At 41.8% G+C, this 20348-nt stretch overlaps 1 protein-coding gene across 7 annotated transcripts in view; it reads left to right on the forward strand.

The window, feature by feature from the left end:
- The window catches only part of LOC110521046 (ankyrin repeat domain-containing protein 6), a 54353-nt gene that overhangs the window by 23706 nt on the left and 10299 nt on the right, over positions 1–20348 (forward strand). For 4 of the 7 annotated variants that reach the window (XM_036975667.2, XM_090232505.1, XM_036975666.2 and 1 more), the window contains exons 2-4: positions 14469–14790; positions 18723–18821; positions 20237–20335. In XM_036975667.2, coding sequence (XP_036831562.2) covers positions 14665–14790; positions 18723–18821; positions 20237–20335 — 324 coding nt within the window. In that variant the 5' untranslated portion in view covers positions 14469–14664. Of the gene's footprint in view, positions 1–5549; positions 5789–14468; positions 14791–18722; positions 18822–19153; positions 19562–20236; positions 20336–20348 lie in introns of those variants that run through there. The other 3 variants (XM_090232508.1, XM_036975668.2, XM_036975665.2) reach the window with 3 other exon arrangements.

The raw sequence follows: 20348 nt of genomic DNA on the forward strand, positions 1-20348 counted from the left end.
ATAATTATATATTATGTTGGCCATATTGCCCGGCCCTTCTTTAGACCATGCCATATTGCAGTGTCGTGAATATAATTAAAATCAGTTCAATAAGGATTCCCTTCAATATGTAATAACATTGTCTGTGTCCCACATGGCACCCTGTAGTATAGTCGTATAGTATAGCATAGTATTGTATAGTAGTATAGTATATCAGTATAGTATAGTGGTATAGTCCTATAGTATAGTAGTATAGTGGTGGTATACTATAGTAGTATAGTATAGTAGTATATTATAATATGGTAGTATAGGGTAGTAGTATAGTATAGGGTGCCATTTAGGAAGCATACATTTGGTGCAGACATAAACTCGGTCAATACCTTAATCAGATTTGACATTTGTTAATTTCAGTGGGTCAGAGACCATCAGAAAACCCCAAAGTATGGGCAGTTTCAGCCACCCCTCTGTTTGACAGGAGAATACGCTGTCTATGCCAAAGATAAAAAATGGCACAATGATGATGGACCAAGCATTAGCTGAATGAGTTATCATCAGCTGCAGTACGGCTTATGTCTCTTGGTGCGTCTATGAATGTAGTCCTTCACGTTCGCAAAGTTTTCCTCAAACTCTTACAACAAGTAGCCTACAGTCTCGAGGGCATGTCTGATGTCAGAACTACAGTGTCGGTTAATACATGACAGTGCCCCAGGGTTGAAAGAGTTATGCTTGAGTATTTTGGCTGACCTCTTTTCGCTGCTATTTGACAGCTCAAGGAGTAAACAGCGGCCTAAGGTATTGCAACGTGGTCAAGCTAGTTGAGGCGGGCAGCCTCCTTTATAACCAGTTAACTGTGATTAAATGTAATCGAAAATGTAATCTACTTCATCCCCAAAAGTAATTATTTATGATGATCCATAAACAATAACTAGTAATACTACATACTCCATGTAACGGTTTTCTGTATGTGAAGGAGAGTCGGACCAAAATGCAGCGTGTAGATTGCGATCCATGTTTTAATGAACAAACGTAAAACACAAATCAATACAAACACTACAAAATAAAGGACGTAATGAACGTAACGAAAACCTAAACAGCCTATCTGGTGAAAACACATAGACAGGAACAATCACCCACAAACACACAGTGAAACCCAGGCTACCTAAATATGGTTCCCAATCAGAGACAATGACGAACACCTGCCTCTGATTGAGAACTATATCAGGCCGAACATAGAACTGGACAAACTAGACATGTAACATAGAATGCCCACTCAGATCACACCCTGACCAACCAAAACATAGAAATATACAAAGTAAACTATGGTCAGGGTGTGACACTCCAAAAAAGGCTAAAATCTCACCGTTCTGATAAAAATAGTTGATGTATTTCCTATTCAACAAAACTGTATGAATAATTCTTAAAATTACATATGCTTTCTAAATATAGTATAATCAAATTATGAAACTACTAACTATAAAAGTTAACCTTCCTTCACTGTAAAATACACATTTCTATGTTTAGTGTTTGAGACAATGTGCATCTTTTCTAAAAGTCTATCTTGATCACAACGTCTGCCCCCAACGACTTCTTGAACTTTATGTCTATGACAAACCAAAAGTGTTTTTTGTTTCAAATCTATTTGACATTAATGGCTATAAATCGATCTCTGAATGTGCTACCATGATGAAATCACTTTCTCCTGCTGCGCTACGATGTAAGGATTGTAGGTTTGTGACATAGGGTTCAGCCAAGAGTTGATGGACAGTCAGAAGAACGAATAAAACGGTAGGAGAGACATCCCAGCTACAAGTGGTTTCACATCCTACATCACACAGGCTTAATTATACTACTGTGTCCGTGGGAACCAGGGCTATCGTTCAATGCTAGCCATTTTGATCTACAGTATCCACAGATTTATTTATAAGTAAAAATGTTTGATCGGAGCCGGTACCATAACCACGCAGGTCCCCTAAACAGGGAACTTTACATTTAAGAGGATTTATTAATATGCTTGAGTATATAACCTCAGAAACTATCCCAGACAAGTCCACCCATCTTCCCATTGGTGTGGATGGAAACTGCCTGGGGACCTGACTTTCCCTCAGATTCACTAGATGCCAATCCAGGGATAGATCAAACTACATTGAGGGAGAAGAAGGTTAAAACTAGCAGTCTCGAAACATGCCTGTATAAAAAAATACTTTGTGTCCTAGGCCTCCTCCCTCTCAAAATTGGTATGAAAATCGAAGAGAGCTTGGCATTTCTTAGTTTTGAACCGAGTCCTGAGTTCCTGAAAGGTTTGCACAAAAGCCCCGTTGCCTAGCTGCCTGTGAGGATCCCTGTTCTGTCAGCCTTTGTGTGTGGCTATATGGCTGAACAGACCTCTTATGGAGATCCACAAGAATGCAGAGGGGGAGAGACTTTCTCCTTACTTCATCTTATTCATTTCTCAGCTGGCAGGAGGGAGTCATTTAAATGTTACCATAGTACATTTAGCAACCATTTTAACTCAAAGAAAATGTATTTCAGAAAAAAACTCTTCTTTGACTAGTTACAGTGCATTCCTGATGAATAGAATAGTAGTTTTTGCATTGTGCACAGGCATTCTCTTCTAAATAGCCAATGAAAGGTGACTTTTTTTCCATGTCAAGTTTATGACATGTTAAAATAGCCCTTGTCAATCAGAAACATTTCAACGTGTCTTTAATCTGTGTGTGAATTATCCATGCATGGCATTCTGCAGATTTGTACGGGTATAATCACTGCCTTGCTTTTCTTAACCCCCCCCTTAGGACATTTCAGAGACTCACCATCTCTAGATAGAAAGCTCTGGAATGTCTTTGCCTGTAAGATCAAGACAGGGGAAATGGCTTCCTCCTTCAGATGCTTCAGTATGATGACATCATTGAGAGTTACATAGATGTTTGTGGAATGAGATATTGGTTGATATTGCAAGAAAATCTGCTCTTGGACTCCAGTAATTGTTTTCAATATTGGTTTCATAAAAAATAATGTTCCCCGTTTGATTCTAATGGATTTAAGATGTAATGCTTGTAGGGAAGATATTCCCCAGGTCAGATTCAACTTTTTGTCATAGCATATTTACTATGCTTCTATTTTAAAGTGACAGAAGATTACAGCACAGCTTTAGTGCCTTCAGAAACTATTCACACCCCTTGACTTTTTCCACATTTTGTTGTGTTACAGCTTGAATTCAAAATGGATTCAATTGAGATGTTGTGTCACTGGCCGACACAGAATACCCCATAATGTCAAAGTGGAATTATGGTTTTAGATTTTTTATTAAAAATTGAAACGTTTTTGAATGACTACTTCATCTCTGTACCACATACAATTATCTGTAAGATCCCTCAGTCGAGCAGTGAATTTGAAACACAGATTCAACCACAAAGACCAGGGAGGTTTTCCAATGCCTCGCAAAGAAAGGGGACAGGGGAATACCTAGTCAGTTGCACAACTGAATGCATTCAACCTAAATGAGTCTTCCACATTTAACCCAACCCCTTGTTGTTGCCTTAATCGACATCCACGTCATCGGCACTCGGGGAGCAATTGTTGTGGTGGTTAACTGCCTTTCTCAAGGGCAGAACAGCCAATTTATTTTAACCAGCCTCCTTTCGGTTATTTTTAGGATAAAAATACACGGAATAGAGCTAAACACAGGCAAAATCCTGGAGGAAAACCTGGTTCAGTCTGCATTCCAACAGACACTGGGAGACAAATTACATTTTGAGCAGGCCAATAACCTAAAACACAGGGCCAAACGTACACTTGTGTGGCTTACCAATACCACATTGAATGTTCCTGAGTGGCCTAGTTACAGTTTTGACTTTAATCGACTTGAAAATCTATGGCAAGACTTGAAAATGGCTAACTAGCGATGATCAACAACCGACTTGACAGAGCCTGACGAATTTTAAGTGCAAGTATTGTACAATCCAGGTGTGCAAAGCTCTTAGACTTACCCAGAAAGAGTCACATCTGTAAATAGCTGCCAAAGGTGATTCTAACATGTTTTGACCAAGGCGTGTGAAAACTTATGTAAATGAAACATTTCTGTATTTCATGTTCAATACATTTGCAAAAAAAACGTGTGTCGATGGGGTGAGGAAAAAAATGGATTTGATCCGTTTTGAATTCAGGCTGTGACACAACCAAATGTGGAATAAGTCAAGGGGTAGGAATACTTTCTGAAGGCACAGTAAATGTGAAAATGATGCATCGTAGGTAATGAAGGGTTACAGAAGAGGCACAGTGTTTTCTAAACACCCCAGACGTTTTTGGGTCTGCTATGTTTGTTAGACGTGTTAGTGCTCATCCTGGTGTGATCACCTTGGCCTGACAATGGCCTAGTTCTAACTCTTTTTAAATGAGGTCCCCCTGGTGTACAATAGAAAGGTCATGACTTCAGTAATCTGTTATTTTAACCTGGCGTCTGTGATACATCCTGGAAACTGTTTGCAAAATATTAAACAGGAATAGCCTGCAATGCATTCACTGTGCAACAGGTCATTAAAAGAAGAGTAGAGTTTTATTTCTAAATATATATTTTCATATGTTTAGTAATGCAGAACGCTGTTAGTAGGATGTACAGTGTACGTCACACATGCAATACATGCGTGTGACAACTATTTGCAGAGGAATAATTTAAACAGAGCCACTAGAGTAGTTGTCAAAGTGAATTAGACATGCATGTTCCTCTCCAGATTGAAACTGAACAATGTTCCAGAAAAATTGTTCTGATTTTTCTTGGTGTCTCTCACTTCATCTGGGAAGATGGCCGTTTGAGCTAATAGTTAGCTCAGGTTCGTCTGATGTTTCGTAGTCGTATCCTTGGACCTGTAAGATGCCCAGAATGATACAAGTTGAGACATTCCTGTCTAGTACCATCTTTCTCACTTAGATTTTTACCATTGAACTCCCCAGACAACAGTCCTTTATGGCAGGGCCATTTAAAGTGAACTGAGAGAGCCCCTTCCTTTTATAATGGTTGACAGAAGCCACAGATAACACTGAGGTGGGTGCCATTAGCTGTGTAATGATCCAGCCACCTTGAGGCTTTACAGCGTATAGATTCAATAGACTCCGGATTAGAGACACCCGACGGTTATCTTTGCTTTAATCGCAGCGCTGTATCATACACACCAACATTCATCTGGTTCATTGGGGCCAGGCCTAGAGGTGTGAGGGACTGTGAGAAGCTTGATTAAAGCCACAGTGAGAGAGGAGCAGGTGGGCCCCGCTGATCTGTAGCCCCGGGGCATGATCAGAGGGACTTGCCTGCTCTGAGCATGCCCAGTCCCTTCATGACAGAAGATCTGACAGAGAGACACTACTCTTAGTATATGGAGATTAGGAAGGTATGTAGCATATGTCCCTGATGAAACAGATGTTTTGAAGTGTTATCAACAGACTTATGGTCTATATGGCTACAGTATAGTCTGCTTGTTTGATTTATTTCGCTTTTCAAAGAGCTTTATCTAGACAATCTGTTGAAGTCGGTAGGGGGGGCTGAGGGAGACATAGACCAGCTTATCCAAACTATTATTAAGACATAGCATGACAGCCGACTTGTTTGGTTCTTTTTGGTTGGTTCGGTGTTGCCTGCGAAATAGGAATGTCTGAAACCTTAGACGAGGTGAGATGGACCAAGCAGTAGACTGAGAGTCCTCGGGGCTCTATAATTAGGATTATCTGCCAGACGCAGAAATGGGAGGTCCATCATCAGGAAAATAAACTGGGTAACTTGTGCAGGGACCTGTATTTTTCAGGATTACACAAAGACATGGTGAGCTTTTTCTTCATGTAACTCTACTTTGCCTCTATGGGAAGCGTAATGTTCTTTCGTGGTATAGATTTACAGCTGTCCCTGGAATGTGTCATTTAAGACTTACCAGCCCATTAACTTACTTCTTGAGTCATTGAATTTCATTCACCTGCTGTAGACCGAGCCTATATGTTGCGTGGCAAAAGGGGGAACATAATATACTCAAATAATTGCCTCCACTTACAGCACAAATAGCATGAATTGGAAGCTCTGCAATCAAATAGTGAGTAATGTTAAGACATGTAAGGACCCACTGGGCACACCTCATCATTTCAACGTGGACATTTTGGTAGTATTTGGTTGAGACTTCGATCAACGAGATTTCAACCTTTATTTTGTTGAATTCTCAATGTGTTATCACTGCACTTTCAAACATTTAAAAACACGACAAAGTTCAAATGGGAATACAATGTCAGATATTTTGTATTTATACAATAACAATAAAGGTGCCATGTGCAAAAAAAATCCTGGTTGCTAAAATTCTAATAGTTTGCCTAATTTCAGTTTATGTGACAAAACAAGCAAGTATAGTGTAGAGAATCTAAACCGTTGTGAAATATATTTTACGTAACCCCAAATATTCTATTTTCAGCTGTTTGAAGCTCGGTGTACAAACCCGAAAGTAAACCAGACGTAAAAACAAAAACTTAAGAACTATCGATTCTTAGACTTACTTTCAATGAGAATGACAGATCAATAACTCACGTTTCCATGTGAATTTGGTCGGGGGGTCACCCAAAAAGTTACATATTGCATCTTTAATGCGTTATCGCTGTGCTTTCATCTAACAGCACAAACAAATTACGTGGATTGTAGTCGAGATTACATTAAAAGTACATAGTGCAAGTGATCAATGCTGTTTCAGGTTCTGTGTAGATTATTACAGCAGTTGTGAAGCTCTCCACCGACCTGCGACCTTTGCATGCTTTCTTGAACATGCACACTTTCTATGATTACATAAGAAGACATTTATAGTTACAGTAGGCTAACCTCAAAATGTGGCCATGGAGGTGTTACTCATTTTACGGTTGAATAAATACTGTTAAATGAGTTTATAAGATAGCCTTTAGGCTATTTACTGTATTATAAAAGTAATATTGAAATGTGTTTGGTTGACAACGCAACCAAGTATCAACATTTAAAGGATATCTAAGGCTTGGATAGTTTCATCTGAGCCACTGGCTTAATCCTATTCTTTAACTTTTATTTTTGGTTTAGTTGGAGGTGAGTCTAACGTATCAATTGTTAACTTGTGGCTATTTACTGTATTGCAAAAGTGATATTGAATTGTGTTTGGTTGTCAACGAATTCCAGTTTGGATACAAATTAATAATTCATATGCTGGATTCACATCTCCATCTCAACCAAGAATTAAAGTTAAAGAATAGGACTAAAGTTTGATTATATTATATTTAGTCCTATTCTTTAACTTTGATTCTTGGTTGAGATGGAGACATGAATCCAACATATCAATTATTTATTTGTAGACAAACTGGAATTAAAGCAGAAGATCCAATTTTTTATTTATTTTACCTTTATTTAACTAGGCAAGTCAGTTAAGAACAAATTCTTATTTTCAATGACGGCCTAGGAACAGTGGGTCAACTGCCTGTTCAGGGGTAGAACAACAGATTTGTACCTTGTCAGCTCAGGATTTGAACTTGCAACCTTTTGGTTACTAGCCCAATGCTCTAACCACTAGGCTACCTGCCGCCCCAAGCAGAAGATACATCTCCGTTGACAACCAAACACAATTCAATATCTAGGTACAATACAAATTCAAATATTTTATACAAGGTTTGTCTATGTTGAAAATTGGTTACAATGATGACATAATCCTGTGGTTGAAATTTCACCCTCAAAACAACAGTTTACATTGATTACTTTTTTCTAGAGGTCGACCGATTAGGATTTTTCAACGCCGATACCAATTATTGGAGGACCAAAAAAAGCCGATACTGATTAATCGGCCTGATTTTTATATATATATTTGTAATAATGACAATAACAACAATACTGAATGAACACTTTTATTTGAACTTAATATAATACATAAATAAAATCAATTTAGTCTCAAATAAATAATGAAACACGTTCAATTTGGTATAAATAATGCAAAAACACAGTGTTGGAGAAGAAAGTAAAAGTTCAATATGTGCCATGTAAAAAAGCTAACGTTTAAGTTCCTTGGTCAGAACATGAGAACATTGGAAAGCTGGTGGTTTCTTTTAACATGAGTCTTCAATATTCCCAGTTAAGAAGTTTTAGGTTGTAGTTATTATAGGAATTATAGGACTATTTCTCTATACCATTTGTGTTTCATATACCTTTGACTATTGGATGTTCTTATAGGCACTATAATATTGCCAGCCTAATCTCAGGAGTTGATAGCCTTGAAGTCATAAACAGTGCTGTGTACCAGGCGGCCCAAACTGCTGCATATACCCTGATTCTGCTTGCACTGAACACAAGAGAAGTGACACAATTTCCCTAGTTAATGTTGCCTGATAACATGAATTTCTTTTAACTAAATATGCAGGTTTAAAAATATATACTTGTGTATTGATTTTAAGAAAGGCATTGATGTTTATGGTTAGGTACATTGGTACATCGGTGTTAAATCATCACCCGTTTGGCAAAGTTGACGTAGGCTTTGATTCAATGGTAAATTAAATTAACAGGTACCGCATTGATTATATGCAACGCAGGACAAGCTAGTTAATAGTAATATCATATCACTAGTAATATCATCAACCATGTGTAGTTAACTAGTGATTGTGAAGATAGATTTTTTTTATAAGACAAGTTTAATGCTAGCTAGCAACTTACCTTGGCTCCTTGCAGCCACAAGGTCCTTTTGATGCTGCACTCGCATAACAGGTGGTCAGCCTGCCACGCAGTCTCCTTGTGGATTGCAATGTAATCGGCCATAATCTGCGTCCATAAATTACGATTACCGATTGTTATGAAAACTTGAAATAGGCCCTAATTAAATCGGCCATGTCGATTAACCACTGATCTATGAAATGAGTGGAGCTGAAATATGGGACTAGAAGCAAATAAAAGATAACTATTGTAAAATATACTGTGTCCATAAAATGTATATAGTATGTATAAACTGGAAGTAGAAGCCTAAGTGTTGTTGTCCATTAGTTTACTTCAATTAGGAGAGGGATGGTAGGGTTAGGGGAAAATAATAACGGAAAATATATTTTAAAATGCTATAATTTATACACAGTGCCTTCGTAAATTATTCAGACCCCTTGACTTTTTCCACATTTTGTTACATTACAGCCTTATTCTAAAATTGATTTTTTTAAATAAATCTACACACAATACCCCATAATGACAAAGTGTTAACAGGTTTTATACATTTTTGCTAATTGATTAAAAAAAAACTAAACAGAAATACCTTATTTACATACAGTTGAAGTCGGAAGTTTACATACACCTTAGCCAAATACATTTAAACTTTTCACAATTCCTGACAGTTAATTCCAGTTTAAATTCCCTGTCTTATGTCAGTTAGGATCACCACTTTATTTTAGGAATGTGAAATGTCAGAATAATAGTAAAGAGAATGATTTATTTCAGCATTTATTTATTTCATCACATTCCCAGTGGGTCAGAAGTTTACATACACTCAATCAGTATTTGGTAGCATTGCCTTTAAATTGTTTAACTTGGGTCAAATGTTTTGGGTTGCCTTCCACAAGCTTCCCACAATAAGTTGGGTGAATGTTGGCCCATTCCTCCTGGCAGAGCTGGTGTAACTGAGTCTGGTTTCTAGTTCTCCTTGCTCATACATGCTTTTTCAGTTCTGCCCACACATTTTCTGTAGGATTGAGGTCAGGGCTTTGTGATGGCCACTCCAATACCTTGACTTTGTTGTCTTTAAGCCATTTTGCCACAACTTTGGAAGTATGGTTGGGGGCATTGTCCATTTGGAAGACCCATTTGCGACTTAAGCTTTAACTTCCTGACTGATGTCTTGAGATGTTGCTTCAATATATCATAATAACATAATTTTCCACCTCATGATGCCATCTATTTGTGTGAAGTACACCAGTCCCTAATGCAGCAAAGAACCCCCACAACATGATGCTGCCACCCCCGTGCTTCACGGTTGGGATGGTGTTCTCCGGCTTGCAAGCATCCCTCTTTTTCCTCCAAACATAACAATGTTCATTCTGGCCAAACAGTTCTATTTTTGTTTCATCAGACCAGAGGACATTTCTCCAAAAAAGTAAGATCTTTGTCACCATGTTCAGTTGCAAACCGTAGTCTGGCTTTTTTATGGTGGTTTTGGAGCAGTGGCTTCTTCCTTGCTGAGCGGCCTTTCAGGTTATGTCGATATAGGACTCATTTTACTGTGGATATAGATACGTTTGCACCGGTTTCCTCCAGCATCTTCACAAGGTCCTTTGTTGTTGTTCTGGGATTGATTTGCACTTTTCGCACCAAAGTACGTTCATCTCTAAGAGACAGAACACGTCTCCTTCCTGAGAGGTATGACGGCTGTGTGGTCCCATGGTGTTTATAGTTGCGTACTATTGTTTGTACAGATGAACGTGGTACCTTCAGGCGTTTGGAAAATACTCCCAAGGATGAACCAGACTTGTGGAGAGCTACAATTTTTTTTGAGGTCTTGGCTGATTTCTTTTGATTTTCCCATGTCAAGCAAAGAGGCACTGAGTTTGAAGGTAGGCCTTTAAATACATCCACAGGCACACCTCTAATTGAATCAAATGATGTCAATTAGCCTATCAGAAGCTTCTAAAGCCATGACATCATTTACTGGAATTTTTCAAGCTGTTTAAAGGCACAGTCAACTTAGTGTATGTAAACTTCTGAACCACTGGAATTGTGATACAGTGATAAGTTAAATAATCTGTCTGTAAACAATTGTCGGAAGAATTACTTGTTTCCAGCACAAAGTAGATGTCCCAACCGACTTGACAAAACTATAGTTTGTGATCAAGAAATTTGTGGAGTGGTTGAAAAACCAGTTTTAATGACTCCAACCTGAGTGTATGTAATCTTCCGACTTCAACTGTAAGTACTCAGACCCTTTGCTATGAGACTCAAAATGTAACTAATGTGCATCCTGTTTCCATTGATCACCCTTGAGATGTTTCTGCAACTTGATTTGAGTCCACCTGTAGTAAATTCAATTGATTGGACATGATTTGAAAAGGCACACACCTGTCTATATAAGGTCCCACAGTTGACAGTGCATGTCAGCTCAAAATCCAAGCCATGAGGTCAAAGGAATTGTCCGTAGATATCCGAGACAGGATTGTGTCGAGGCACATCTGGGGAAGGGTACCAAAACATTTCTGCAGCATTGTAGGTCCCCAAGAACACAGTGGCCTCCATCATTCTTAAATGGAAGAAGTTTTAAACCACCAAGACTCTTCCCTGAGCTGGCTGCCCGGCCAAACTGAGCAATCAGGAGAGAAGGGCCTTGGTCAGTTAGGTGACCAAGAACCCAATGATCATTCTGACAGAGCTCCAAAGTTCATTTGTGGAGATGGGAGTACCTTCCAGAAGGACAATCATCTCTGCAGAAAATCACCAATCAGGCCTTAATGTTAGAGTTGTGAGACGGAAGCCACTCCTCAGTAGAAGGCACATGACAGCCCGCTTGGAGTTTGGCAAAAGGCACCTAAAGACTCTCGGACCATGAGAAACAAGATTCTCTGGTCTGATGCAACCAAGATCGAACTCTTTGGCCTGAATGCCAAGCGTCACGTTTGGAGGAAACCTGGCACCATCCCTACTGTGAGGCATGGTGGGGATATTTTTCAGCGGCAGGGACTGGGAGACTAGTCAGGATTGAGGGAAAGATGAACGGAGCAAAGTACAGAGAGATCCTTGATGAAAACTTGCTGCAAAGGACCTTAGACTGGGGCGAAGGTTCCCCTTCCAACAGGACAATGACCTTAAGCACACAGTCACGACAACGCAGGAGTGGCTTCGGGACAGGTCTCTGAATGTCCTTGAGTGGCCCAGCCAGAGCCCGGACTTGAACCAGATTGAACATCTCTGGAGACACTTGAAAATCGCTGTGCAGCAACGCTCCCCATCCAACCTGACAGAGCTTGAGAGTATCTGCAGAGAAGCATGGGAGAAACCCCAAAATACACAAGAAGACTCAAGGCTGTAATCGCTGCCAAAGGTGCTTCAACAAAGTGCTGAGTGAAGGGTCTAGTGAGTATTGTGTGTAGATTGATGAAGGGAAAAAAATATTTAATACATTTTAGAATAAGGCTGTACCGTAACAAAATATGCAAGAAGTCAAAGGGTCTGAATACTTTCCGAATGCCCTGTATATATTTACAAAATAATTATGGGGGATTGGAAATGATACAGACAATTCCATTGATGGAAGCCACAATCTACGTGCAATATTAAAGCTGATTTACCCCCCTTAAAAAAATATTTTTAAAAATGATTTGATCTTAGTAAAAGATTGTCAAAAGAGAAAAAACAGCAATAGGTCTGCATTTAAATTATGCATTGATGTGCTATATTATGCACACATCTTTTTGCCTTGGTATAGCTTAATCTGGTGAACCGTTACAAACCCATATAATGTGGCTGAATGGAAGAAATCATTATTTTGTCATATCGCTTACTGTGGCTGTGTCCTTTGATCTCATCACCTTTCATAATGAAGGAACACAAACAGGCCATGCAAGCCGTCAGACCACCATTAGTCATTTCAACAAGCTAATTCACACATACTTCATCTTAAATAACCATGGAGAATGTTCTCGGCAGTTCATTTAGTTTCAACAAGTATGCCTGAATACAGCCTGGCAGATGATCAGCCTTATAATTGAGCTAATAAGCTACATTCAATGGACTATAGTGGTTTTTCACCAGATGCTGGTGTGTTTCATCAATTCGTTAGTTCCTCTGAGCCAGTTGAAAACATTGACAGATTTGACAGCTCGACACATTGATGGGTTGTAATGATGGTAGTAGGAACTCCAGGAAAGACAACCTTTTTTCCTGTGAGTCACTCTGCCTGCGGTCACACCAACGCTCGCTCAGCGAACCGCAAAAGTCTGCCTCCTGTATGTGGTTGGTTAAAGCTGTTTTTATTAGCTTTTTTATAGCATTATGTCTGATGACATGGCATAAAAGTGAAAACAAAACAGTGTTTGTGTAGAAAGTACTCTCTGTTGTTGGAAATGTCAACCTTAACCCCTATTCAACCTGTATGAACTCATTTGACAGACAGATCTACTGTGTACAGCTGCTGTCTCCCCCAACAGGAACTAGCCTGTTTTCCCAATTCCCACAGCTGACTATAGTGGGTTAGATCATCCCAGTGCCCAAGAAAAACCGGGTGACATGTCCGAAATGACTATCATCGGTTATCATGAAATTCTTCGAGAGGCTGGTCATGGCCCACATCAAGGCCAGCATGTCAGGTACCCTGGACATACTTCTATTTGCCTACCGCTCCAACAGATCCACGGAAGATCCCATTTCTATCGCTATTCACACGGCCGTAACACATCTGGACAAGAGGAACACCTATGTGACAATTCTGTTGACTGACTACAGTTCAGCAATCAACATTATTGTTTCCGCCAAGCTCAAAACCAAGCTTAGAGCCCTGGGTCTGGACACCACCCTCTGCAACTGGATCCTGGACTTCCTGATGGGCAGACCACAGGCTGTGAGGATTGGTAAGGTTCACCCATGACTGCTTGGGCTTTGCACGACACCAGCTCCATCATCAAGTTTGCTGACGACGACACAGTTGTAGGCCTTATAACCAACAATGACGTGTCAGGCTATAGGGAGGAGGTAAGCGAACTGGCATTGTGTTGCCAGGACAACCTCTCCCTCAACGTCAGCAAAACAAAGGAGTTTATTGTTGACTTCAGGAAGCAGAGGAGGGAACATGCCCTGATCCGCATCCATAGGACTGCAGTAGAGAGAGTCAGCAGTTTAAAGTTCCTCGGCGTCCACATCACAGAGGACTTGTCATGTACCAACAACACCACCACTCTTGTCAAGAGGACACGACAGTGCCTGTACTTCCTGAGGTGGCTGAAGAAATTCTACATGCCAGCCTGGGTCTTCTCCAAATAATACTGCTGCACCATCAAGAGCGTCCTGACCGGTTGCATCACGGCCTGGTAGGGGAATTGGTCCTTCCACGATGGCAAGGCCCTCCAGCGGGCCCTCCATATGGCCCAGTACATCACTGGGACTGTGTTCCCACCCATCCAGGACATCTACTCAAAACAGTATCTGAGGAAGACCTGCAGAATCATCAAAGACACCACACACCCCAGTCATAAGCTGTTCACTCCCTTACCGTCAGGTAGATGTATCGGGGCATGAAATCTGATACCAACAGGCTCAGAGACAGTTTTGATCTACAGGCCATCAGACTACTTATCTTTTTTAAAATGTCTTATTGTTGTTGCATTGTCAGTAAGGAAGTAAGCATTTCATTGGACAGTGTATTCCATGTGTGTCCCGTACATACGACTAATAAAACTTGAAACTAGATAGTTAGCAGCAATTAAAATCTCAATATATTCTCCCCCATTCCCTCCTGGCTTCCTGTTTGCCTGTTATCACCACACACGTGTTTCCTGTTCTCTTCCAGGCGCTGAGGATGACATGAGGGAGCCAACCTGGGAGTGTCCGGAGGTCCGAGCCCTCTCTCTTCTCCTTCTCTCCTCCTCTCTTTCTGCCCACTACCTGTGTGTGTGTGACGGTCATGACTTAGGGTTGGTGTGAGCCCACCCTCCCTTCCTTGGAGCACTGCGTCTTGGAGACAGTGCTTCACTCGCCCTGCTTACATGAGCCAGCAGGACGCGGCTGCGGTCCTCGCACTCTCCGAGCGCCTCCTGGTAGCCTCGCACAAGGGCCAGGCCGACAATGTGGTCCAGCTCATCAACAAAGGTGCAAAAGTAGCCGTCACCAAGGTGAGTGGATTAGAGGAGGTTGTCTTCTGGTGTTTTCATAAGACTTTTGTCTTTTCAATGTGTTTATTATGCCAAGTAGCGGCGGTCACACAGGCTGGGCCACCAGGCTTTTTTTTCTGTCAAACGTGTACTGTGTACCACAGGAGGTTGGTGGCACCTTTACTGGGGACGACAGGCTCGTGGTAATGGCTGGAGTGGAATAGGTGGAATGGTATCAAATACATCAAACACATGGTTTCTATGTGTTTGATGCCATTCCATTTGCGCCGATCCAGCCATTTGATGAGCCGTCCTCCTCTCAGCAGCCTCCACTGCTGTGTACTGTTTCTGTGTGTAGCCAATATGGGTGGGTTTGTGTGGGTACTGTGTCTCAACTGCAGCCTCATTGGGCCACAAGGGCAATGATCATGGGGCAGATTAGTGGGACTGGAGCAGTATATGAATTTATTATAATCCTCACTTTCATGGACTATCTATTAAACTACCCTGTTTCCTCACAGTAAGTTAGAGTAGCTGTATTTTACAGGAAGGAGGAGGAGTTGGAATTTGGAGTATTAGGAGAGGAAGGTTACAAATGAACATGGCCATGAGGGACTGTCTCTGATGCTGATTTTACCCATGTGTGTGTGTCACTTGTGCGAAGGAGCTTTTCCATCGCTCCATCTGGCTGTCCGCGACCACAGCTGTGGGAGCACAGATCTGGGTAAACATGCTGACACACGCAACACAGTGTAAACCTCTGTTTGAGGTCACACCACACAACGCTGGGAGAGAAGATTTCTTAAACATGCCATGTAGCCCCAAGCCTCTTCACTGAAAGGAGCAGAGGAGGAATACAGTATAAAGATGCCCGAGATTGACAAAATTCATATATATATATATATATATATATAATATATATATATATTATATATATATATATATATATATATCAGATTAACACCTGGGTGTTTGCTGTGAGAGTCACAGACAGACATGCTTGATTGAATTAATGTGCGGCAGTAGCAATCCTATCTGTCTGTGAAGTGAATAGCCTGTCTTTATGTCTCTGTCAGAGCAGCTCTGGTAATTAAGACAAACCTGAGGTGTGATAGATAGTATTTAGGTCAGGCCTTCCTCAGATCTCCAGTCTTTCTCTTGATAGACTGCAATGTGATACTGGCCGATAAGACAGGCAGGCAGAGGCCTTTTTTCCTGAGCCTCATAAATGTACTTCCTCAATAACACATCTCTGGGCAGAAGCTTTTTTTTTCTGCTCTCTGTGATGTTCACGTTAAATGCTGTGTGCCCCTTTAAGAGCGCACAAGAGTCATGGCTTAAGGAAGACTTTCAATCGTCTTTAATTTGTCAAGAATGCTGCATTTTTCATTGTTTCAGGAAATGAACTGCAATTCTTACACTTACAGCTGAATATGAGTGAAATATAAATACATGACTGACTGAATATATGAAAGTTGTCCGTTTTCTATCAGGTCTACCTGTCTCTGATAATGTTGCGTTCAGCTGAATTTTCACATTTTGGCTGGGTTCCCTAGTAACAAAAAAAAACTAGAAACATGAGGATTATATTTCAGTTGGAAATTCCGGTGCTTCAGGGGAAGAGGAGGGGAGGTGAGGAGGGTATTGTATTGGGGAATGTGAGGTAAAGTGTCAAGTTTTGGATGGATGTTTTAGGTCTGTGGAAGAGAAACTCTTTTGAGAATGAGAAAGAGAGGAGTTAGAATAGAACCAGTCGTGAGTCTATCTAAGGTCGTACCAGGCCACAGAGCAGTGAGCAGGCCCTTTCCATTCACAGTCTCCTGGGATAATAGACTTCACCCTGGCTAGGCCCCGACTCTGTTTACCTGAGACGCTTCCATGGCAGACATCCAAGCCTGGCCCAGTGAAACTCAACCCCTGCCTGGCCATAGTGAATACCAACCAGGCAGTGCCGAGCCGCACCCATATATCAGGCCACACTCGCCTGCTAAAGTGATTGTGGTCTCTCCCGTCTCTACCCATTTAATGGAGGGCTGTGAGGATTAGGCGTTGATAAGGGGGTTGTGTTGATGTGGTTCTTTGTGATTGCACACCTGATCTCTAATTACATTGAATTAACGTGGATGATTCAATATGGCTGCCAGTTACATGTTACAGGAGAGGGATTCTGCCGCAGGCAGACAGCCCGTTTGCATTTTATTCTCTCACTTCCAGATTGTCACTGTGCTTTAAATCAAAATCAAATCCAATGTTATTTGTCACATGCACTGAATACGTGTAGACCTTGCAGTGAAAAGCTTACTAACAAGCCCTTAACCAACAATGCTTTAAGAAGAACAAATAATTAAACAGCAGCAGTAAAATAACAATAGCGAGGCTATATACAGGCGGTGCCGGTACAGTCAATGTGCGCGGGCACCGGTTAGTCAAGGTAATTGAGGTAATATGTACAGAGATAATAAACAGAGAGTAGCAGCAGCTTAGAAGAGGGATTTGGGTAGCCTTTTGATTAGCTGTTCAGGGGTCTTATGGCTTGGGGGTAGAAGCTGTTTTGGACCTAGACTTGGCGCTCCGGTACTGCTTGCTATGCCGTAGCAGAGAGAACAGTCCACAACTAGGGTGGCTGGAGTCTTTGACCGTTTTTAGGGCCTTCCTTTCCTGTAGCCTATGTGGAGAGATAGGGTTCGGTGTTTTGAAATAATGCTTTAAGATTTACTGAGAGCACCTGTTCACATTAGCTTAACCCCAATTACGCCTCTTAAAGAGCGACTGCCTTCAAAAAAGCAAGAAAGCGTTTTGAAAACGGCCTACGTGGCTTCGATTAGAGTCAGAAACAATTATTCTAGTGTCAAAATTGACTACAGTGTAAATATGATAATTTGGGTCAGGAAGTCAGTCTCGTCTTAAAACGGAGTTTGGAACATCCGTGCGTCACAGCGGGGAAATGAAAGTTGGGTTTTCATTTGACGATGTCCATTTGCCCACTATGGGGTGAACCGCTGCGGTGATTGCTATACCTCCAATAGCATAGACAGTGAGACAGACCTGCCGAGCAGCTCCGACTTTGCTTACATAAGAGAACACGTCTCACATTTTTTTCTTTACTTGAGAACTTTGGTACTTGACACCGGAGGTGTAAAATTGCACAACTAAAAACATCCACGGCAAAAACGTCAAAATGTATTAAAGATTTCTTAGATTCATTCTGGGGATATGGAGGAAGTGAAATAGGCTTCTGTGTCTACAGTGTCTCATGGGAGACAAACATCCTTAACCAAACACAGAATCATTTAGGAAACACACCTTCCCAAGACGGAAATCTAGTTTTTCCTAAAGAGCAACAGTTTGGATTCCTTTCAGTTGTTAAAAGAAAAGGAACCTTCCCATGGCGAGTATCCAGCATGCCTTTAAATGTCTAACCTCATCTAATCCAATACAGCATATGTAAGGTCGGGTAGTATCGCTGATTTAACCTGGCAAAACAATCCATTATTACCATAGAATGAGAAACCTCCCAAAACTATAAATACACATTTGCTCCATAGCAGGCTGCAGGTCCATAAGTCTGGGTCTAAGAGCCGGAGGATGTGGGAGGCCTATCCATAAGCAGCTATATAGGTTCCCTTCCATTCAAGCTCGTTTAAACCGTATGTGGATTAAATATTTGTTTGTTTACTGGCAACTCGTTATTCAAATGACCCGTTTGGCCATGACAGACAGATTGCATGCGGCTAAATGCTGTGCCATGATGACAGCACAACGTGTTACTGGGTATGGCTGAACTGTAGATGCATTGTCACATACAGTCGGGTTGGCTTCAGTTGGGGACACTGATATACGGTCTGGTTGTGTGGCTGGCTTCACTTGGTTTCTCTCTCTTCAGTTATTGTGTCTGTCTTCATTTGCTGTGGCCCTCTCTTCTGTGTGTGAGAGTGTGTGTTCTGTGTCCACAGTACGGCAGAAGTCCCCTGCATCTGGCCTCCTATAAGGGCCACACCGAGGTTGTGCGCATTCTCCTGAAGGCTGACTGCGATCTGGACATCCAGGACGATGCAAGTACCCAGAGACTGTCTGTTTGTACACTGCCTTTCATTTGCACTTCCCTCTTTCCATGTTTCCAGCTAGCACCACAGTCATGATTGTGATGATGGATTTGTGTGTGGACCATCGCTTGGTTTTCGCTGGCGTTGCATTAGTGTCGCTCACCATCTTCCCAAATGAACATCACACCCATTTAACACCATGTAATATTTGTACAATCACACAAACAAACAGAATATGTAACATAGACCTTTACGTGTGAACCAGGTCACTTTTTGAAGCGCACAAACGACATGACATCTGCATGGAGATTCTGAGTCTGGCTGCCTGGTGTGTGTTTTGATTGCAGTGTAGTTTCTCCTGCGTGCGGACGCCCTTTCCATTTCTCTAAGACTGTCACGCTAGTAGTATAATGACCTCCAGTGGCCTCGAGTGGGATTATCTGGATTGCCAGCTTGAGGCATGCAGCAGACCTCCACGGGTCTCGCCCCCTGGGTGCAGGTCAACCCTCCTCCCCCTCCGCAGTCCCACAGCCACAGATAATGGTCCAAAGCTCTGGCGCTCCAAAATTCTCTCCATCTGGTCAATGAGCTCCCGATCCCGAACGGGCCACAGCGCGTCCTCGGCCACCAACGGGGGGGAGTGGTCACAAGGAGGAGGGAGAGGAGGGGAGAGAGAGAGACGGCAGTGGAGGAAGGCTGCTGGACCTGGGCCTGGGAGAGAGACTGGAAGGTCAGGGAGAGTGAAGAAGGTTAGAGAAAAGCTTCTTTGAGCCCGTGGAAAATATTCACTCTCCCAATCCTCTACTACTGCACGTCCTCTGGTTGTTGGGCACGCCTCTTGGTTATCTTCACTTGGAATGAACAAACCACAACCCCACCTCGCCCACTCACAGGAATCAGCGCTTCTTCTTGCTCTTCTTCCTTCCCACCCTTTCCCGTGACATGTCGAACCTGGTCTGCAAAACATCACTCTGTTGAGCTGCTGTTAGCAGGGGGTTCTCCATGTTTGTGGGAATTCCATTTATGGTAGAGCATAAATGAGCTGGTCTGAACTGAGTGCTTTTGCCTGCTGCTGCTGTGTTCACTGCTTTGTATGGAGGATGCCCACTATAGTAGACTGTGATAGTATGGAGGATCCCACTGTAGTAGACTGTGATAGTATGGAGGCCTAGCTGGTGTCAAACTGCAGTGTTGGATGATTGTTGTAACATCATGGTCATTTCCTGTGTTAGTAAATAACCTGAAACATTGTACTTGAGAAACTCTACTAAAAAGTCCACCCATCATATTCAAGTCAGGATGCCAACTGCAATGGAATGGAAAGTTATTAACCAGTGGATGTGGTCATTTGTATTCATCCTTGTTGTGAAAATCCCTAACTGATCATTGTGTGTGTGTGTGTGTGTGTGTGTGTGTTTGTGCAGGGTGAGCAGACAGCCTTACATCGGGCAGCTGTGGTAGGAAACAGTGATGTTATCTCTGCCCTCATCCAGGAAGGGTGTGCTCTGGACAGACAGGACAAGGTACATATCACAC

This window comes from Oncorhynchus mykiss, chromosome 4 (genome assembly GCF_057628025.1).
Source record: "Oncorhynchus mykiss isolate SJ-2025 chromosome 4, ASM5762802v1, whole genome shotgun sequence".
In the NCBI taxonomy this organism is placed as follows: Eukaryota; Metazoa; Chordata; class Actinopteri; order Salmoniformes; family Salmonidae; genus Oncorhynchus; species Oncorhynchus mykiss.